This window comes from Carica papaya, chromosome 2 (genome assembly GCF_054855325.1).
Source record: "Carica papaya isolate Zhongbai chromosome 2, ASM5485532v1, whole genome shotgun sequence".
In the NCBI taxonomy this organism is placed as follows: domain Eukaryota; kingdom Viridiplantae; phylum Streptophyta; class Magnoliopsida; order Brassicales; family Caricaceae; genus Carica; species Carica papaya.
In genome coordinates this window covers 22,884,396-22,891,253 of record NC_142310.1, presented here as the reverse complement: position 1 = coordinate 22,891,253, position 6,858 = coordinate 22,884,396, and the positions used below count along the sequence as shown (strand labels likewise).

General features: G+C 30.1%; 1 protein-coding gene across 1 annotated transcript; it reads left to right on the top strand.

The window, feature by feature from the left end:
• The first annotated feature begins 5,408 nt into the window (after nucleotides 1–5,408).
• Nucleotides 5,409–6,647, top strand: LOC110817365 (uncharacterized). Its single transcript, XM_088212322.1, has 2 exons — nucleotides 5,409–5,685; nucleotides 5,778–6,647. The coding sequence occupies exons 1-2, from the start codon at nucleotides 5,556–5,558 to the stop codon at nucleotides 6,518–6,520; spliced, it is 873 nt and encodes a 290-aa protein (XP_088068448.1). The 5' UTR covers nucleotides 5,409–5,555; the 3' UTR covers nucleotides 6,521–6,647.
• Nucleotides 6,648–6,858: the final 211 nt, after the last annotated feature.

Here is a 6,858-nt window from a genome sequence, read left to right as displayed (position 1 = left end):
GGCAGAGCCGCCGTGTTGGAATTCTAAAATTGGCCGAGTGGACGCTTAGTCTGATTTTTTATATTTATTTGGGACACTTGTAGGTACTGTAAGCATGTTTCAGTTCCCGAAGAAAAATTCAGAGAACCCAAGGACCGCCCGTAGGCGCAGTAACCATCTAATTTTCAGTGTCGAATCAAATAAGGACTCCTCACCCTATTTTCTATCATAGATGTAAATTTTGAATAAATAATAACATGGTCTTTTGTACAAGTTAGATAAATGTGCATAATTAATTACAGATTGCTAATGGAGCCCAAAATCGGATATTATTTTTTGTTGATTCCTGTTGATTTATTTTACAGTTTAAATGCATGATGGTATTTGATTTGTCCATTCTATGGTTTTAAATGCATGTATTACTGTATTACTTGACCACTGTGTAATTTTGATATTTAAGATATGATTGTATTACCGGGTACATGTTCATTGTTTATGTGATTGTGTTTAATTTGGTAACGGAGATTAAGGATAAACAGGAAAGGGATGTGATATGATAAATAAATAAGATGACAGCCTCAGTAGATATCTTAGGAGATGGTGGACGGACTGGGTTCATAAAGAACCCTACCGTGAATGTTGTCTCATACCGGACGGGGTATGGAGACTTGGTCATTTGGCGCCTATACCGGGCGTGGGACGGGAACGGCCCGCTTCACCCTCATATCGGACGGGGTACTGAGGTTTAATGTCTTGGCACTCATACTGGATGGAATATGGGGACGACCATGAAATTAAGATTGTTAATGAAAAGGGTTCACGTGTAGCGGGACACCCCTATGGATCCCCATGAATACTAGTAGGCTGATAAAAAAGAGCAATTGTTGTTTGATGATTTGAATATAAAAGTATAATATGTGCTATGTTGCAGATTATATATGAAATCATGATATTTATAATATTATTGTTTCCATATATTATTTTTATAAATCTCATTGCAGTAAGTGGACGGTAAATGGTTTTATTATTGATAAATGAATATGTTTAAAATTTGTGATCCATTGGTTATTTTTGATTTTCTACCAACCTTTACTTCTGTGACGACGATATGTTGTGATGTCTTTACTGGACTAATGTAGCTCACCCCTTATTTAACCATTTCAGATCATGAGAACTCGGTCTCCGAACCCGATCCGCAAGATGGTTACGAGTAGACCCTAGATACTTTATAATTTCTTTTATTTTTTTCTATTTTTCATATTTCTTTCAGAAAATTTGTTCTGTGATATTTGTTAGTACTTTTGAGTTATCGTGTAAGGGATGTTAATTTTAACATTTATTTTACTTCTGCACTCAAATTATTATATGTATTTTTTAAAAAAAATTTTAGAGTCGTTACATTAAATGATTATATAAAAGTATTTTTTTAAAACATAAAATTAGCTTAGCCTCTGAAATAAACTGATTTGATAGAAGACATTAAATCAATAACCAAATTCTCTTTGCTTGTTTATTATGGTATTCTAATTTAATCTATAACTATGGAGAAGGGGAAAACTCGCGTCACCGGCGGGTAAACGTGAGTTGATCATGAAAGATATTCCCAACATATGCTTTTGACCTCTCCGTTAATTAATTAATACATAATATTGTTTACCGACAAACCCATGATTATCTCTTTCAATTATAATAGAAGGATAAAAAAAAAAAAAAAAAGCCAAAGAGACTTGATTACACCCACTCCTCAAGCGATCAATATGTTTCTATATAAACATAATTATATACATATATATATATATATTCTGTTTTTGGGTTCATCTTGCTTTTTCTCCCTAAGTTTTAGAATTACTTTTTTAATATAACATTTGTTTTGTTTTTCTCAAAAGATAAAAATTGCAATCATATATCTTTTTGCTACAACTATTATTATATTTATCTAAATCACATATTGTTCATCAACCAACCAACCCCCTTTTTAATATTATTCGTACAACATTGATCTACTACTATATATAGAGTACTTAAGTAATATTTATATTAATAAGAATTCAATTAATCTCTTAATTAAGAAGTAACATAATTAATATTGTAACAAGAACAATTCAATTTAAACTTATATTTTTACAAAGAAAAATATTATAGTACCAATGATTCACCTCAATTAAAAAGGGTAATTCATAAATATATATATATGGATATATAGAGTTAAATTGGTTTGGTGTATTAATTTGTATAGTTGGTAATTATAGTACGAGTAGAATAACGTTAAAGACAGAGGCAGAGGAATGAGGTCATTATCGAAGGTAAAGACTCTTTTTGGGTTTGCCTCGTGACATGCAACAAGACGATGGCCTTGTCGGCTGGCAATTGTACGGATCAGTCTGCATAATCTTTTTGTTGGTTGAAAATTTGACTAATCATTATCCAACCTTTTACTCTTTCAAATCTATCTTCCTTAATTTGGCATCTATCCATACAATCCTACTTTATATGTATGATTTTACTAACACATCCACTATTATTGAGCACCACCCGCATCTCAATTATATATATATATATATATATATACACATACATATTATATATAAAAAAAAACAAAAACAATAGATAGAAACTAAAATAATAACTAATAAATAAGAGTTAAATTAGTTAAAAAAAAAAGGATTAGAAATCTTAATACTTAAATAACAATGTCGAAAACACAAAATAAATTAAAATAAAGATAAGATAAGAAGTAAAAGAGTAATAAAATATAAATTTACAAAAAAAATAATTTTTTTAAAAAAATTTAATTTGTTAAGTAGTTTCATGCAAGTTGGAGGTAAAGATGAGAGTCTCTCTCACAAGGTTATTACGAGACTAAAGTTGTGATATGAAAATCATAATTAGCTACGGTATAAGGAAATAATCACATTGAAATACATAGTATATAGAATTACGTATATATTAAATTTCTTAAACGAAAGAAAGATTACTTTAACAGCTACTATAAAATGTTGTGATGATTCCATGATTTCCATCGAGGAAAACCAAAATTGACTTTTTAGAAAGACAAACAGCCTCTTTCATTAACATTTAAAAGCAGTATATATATATATGTATATATATATTCTTTTATCATCCCTCGCCGCTTTTGTTCTTTACTTTTGGACGTGATTTTCTCCTTCTTGAATACATATATAATGATAATGAAAAATGGAAAGTTAGCAGCAGAAGAAAAAAAAAAAAAAGAAAACTAAATGGATTATGAAAACAGACATATCCAATCATCATCATCTTCGTTGAAAGCAAGAAATCCACAGCCCCGTCAACTATCAGTCGAGTGAAGAAAGGGACATGCCACCTCCGCATATATATAATAATTTAAATATTTATATTTCAATTCAAATTAGATGAAAAAAACTATAATTTCAGTTCACATTTATAATAATATATATATATGTGTGTGTGTGTGTGTGTATCTTGAGCGTGGTTATATGTAACTAGTTATAAATTGATCTAGAAGATATACAAACATGCATGGCTTCACAATTTCATGTTCTAAACTTGTCCTTCTAACTTATAAAACTTGTAATTTTCAGTCCCAAATTTAAATAAAGATGTTGAACAATTCATAATATAATCAATATATATTTGAAGTTTTACATGTATTCCTTTTAGTATTATATAATCTCTGTGCGTGTACGTACATATGATTAATTAAACATGCATATAAATAATTATCATGGTTCTAGAAAGAGTTAATTTGCACGTTGAATTTGGATGGAAGAAATGATGGTGGGTTGGGTTAGCTTGGAATCATAAAAGCTTTTCCCCTCAATGGCGGGCCTTACCCACCAATCATGGCTCTTTCCCTTGTACAGTCAACATAATATATACATATGTATATATTATTGCTTGCTTTTCTTTATTTGTAAGTGAATTATTTAAACATTTTACCAAAAAGAGAAATAGTATTTAAATATTTATTACCAAAAACAAACTAATTATTAGAAAAGATATACGATAAATATTTCCTTTTTTGCTATAAAAGATATGTTTTTTTTTTACTTAGATAAAAAAAACTATATGTATCTTCTCTATGTACGGAATAAGGTCACTCCAATGCTTATTTCATCATCATTATTGTAAGGAATTAAAAACCAATATATATAGTACAAAAATTTATATTTAATTAAGTGGTAACATTATTATCTCATCTTTCATCTTTCCCGTAATTGTGCCAACCCAAAGCTATATATGTACATACATATATATTATAATCACAAAGCCCCTTTTCTAAAAGGTTAAAAAGTTTTATTAGCCACGATACAATGAAAGCTTGCAAATTGATATCTATAATGAGTTTTTGATATATATATATATATATATTTTATTTTTTAATTTCGAATCGAGAGTAAAATTGTTGAGAATACTTTGTATTTCACTAACAGTAAAAAAAAAAAAAAGTTATTGCCAATCTAATATTATTGCAAATATTATTTGGATTGGCTACTTTATGGGTTCATGCCTATGCTTTAAACTCCACATGTTAAGAGAAATACATATATATATATATATAAGAGAAACAACTTTTTGCAATGAATTGTTTCATCAAAAAAAAAAAAAAAAAGTTTTTGTTTACTTTTTACAATAGCTTTTACTTTTAGGATTATAAATCTTATTTGTACTTTTCTTTTTTTAACATGATCCAAGTTATTTTTGCTATATTGAAATAGATTTTGTATTGCAAATCATAAAAGTAAAAAAGTATATGTTTCATAAAAATTGCAGAATTCATTGTAAAAGATTTTTTTTTTTTTAAAAAATAAATAAATAAACCATAAAAATTTTCCTAAAAGGTTTATGTTTTTTGCAACAGAATTAATTTTTGTTATAAAATATCATTTTTATTTAACATTATGGAAACTATTTTTTTATAAATTACATATTTTTATTTTTTTTTTATAGCAAAATCATGTTAATGTAGAGAAAGATGTATCAAAACAATTTATTTTATTTATTTTGAAAATTAATAATAGTTTGTAACCATTTACAGAAATTGTTAGATTGAATATATCACTACGAGGGGTGTTGATAGGTAATAAAAAGTGGTTGATAAATAATATTGAAATCAATATATATCATATGTATGTGATAAACCCAAAATTTACTGTTGCAGCAGGTCAATTTTCTTGTAATGTTGGTAAATAGTATGAATCCATGTTCAATCCATCATTTGGATATTTCTAAAGGAATTACTTTGTTGAAAAACATGGTTATTATTGGAATTAGAAAGTAAGACGAACATTTAATTATTAAAGAAGAGATCAAGACAGAGCTTGAAACCTACCAAACACTTAATCAAAACCAGTCCTTCTCTAATCACTACGGCCCCTTCCTTTAGATTCCCTAAAACCCCTCTCTCTCTCTCTCTCTCTTCATTTCTTCATCACCAACCATCGTCGTACAGCATATACCTAATATATATAGCTGGATCGATCATATATATATATATATATATACAAGGGAGCATGCAGGGAAATTAGATATCGAAGAACTAAGAGGTTGAAGAAGAGGTAGGTTATCGATATAGGATGGGGCATCAGTGTTGCAACAAGCAGAAAGTAAAGAGGGGTCTGTGGTCTCCCGAAGAAGATGAGAAACTTATCAAACATATAACCGCCCACGGCCATGGCTCTTGGAGTTCTGTCCCAAAACTTGCTGGTATTTATATATATACATATGTAATTAGCTCCTCGTAATCAAGGGTTAATTTTAATCATTTTTTTTTAAATGTTAAATATCAATGGAAACAGGTTTGCAGAGGTGTGGAAAGAGCTGCAGGTTGAGATGGATAAACTACTTAAGACCAGATGTGAAGCGGGGTTCATTCAGTGCGGAAGAAGAGAGAATAATAATTGAAGTTCAGAGAATATTAGGGAATAAATGGGCTCAGATTGCTAAGTATTTGCCTGGTAGAACTGATAATGAAGTTAAGAACTTTTGGAACTCCTCCATCAAGAAGAAGCTCATTGCACAGGCCTTCCAATCCCCTACTCAGAATCTCCTCATCACCTCTCCCAATCGAAGCCATAATACTAATATTTGTAATAATAATAATACCCATGTTAACCCACAACCACGCTTGATGTCATTTGAATATCCTTCTAATAATTCACCATGTTGTTTCTCTATCTTGAATCAAATCTCCACTACGCCACCCTTGGAGAGCCATAAAAATATCGTTTGGAGTGCTACTGCAACCACTACTGAGTCAAGAGATCAGTTGGCAAGCCCATCTCCATGGGAGTACATTACTACTCATCATGATCATCTTCAGCCTGGGATCTTCACCTCTTCTCCATTGACTCAATCTGGGTTTGAAACGGCTTGGATTTCTGGTGGCGGGTTTCAACCCAGGGATCTACATGAAGAGAAGATGATTAAGTGTCAAGGTTTGGATTCTGAGAAAGCTGATGTCTGCAGCAGCTCGATGGGTGCTTTCCCTGATGAAAGTCTTGAGTTCGATATTGATTTTGTAGAATTGCTAAACTGCTAGTAGAATACTTTTGTTACAATAATCGAGAAAAGTCCCGCACAGGGATTCATTACTTGTATGAAATTGGGTTACAGAGTTCACTACTTGGTATGTATTAAACCCATCTCTTTGCCGTTTGAAACTTACAGTATTACTCTCTTCTATATTTGTTACCAGCTTGTTTTTGTTTTTCTCTCTATTTGTATATTTACCTAGGCAAAATACGTTTGTTTCTTACTATCAATTTAGAAGATAATTAAAAGTATATTTTGTATTACTTGTGTCGCCTGTATGTCATATATAAGTGTAAAATACAAGAGGGAGAATTAAATATAGTGGATGAGAATAGACAATTAATT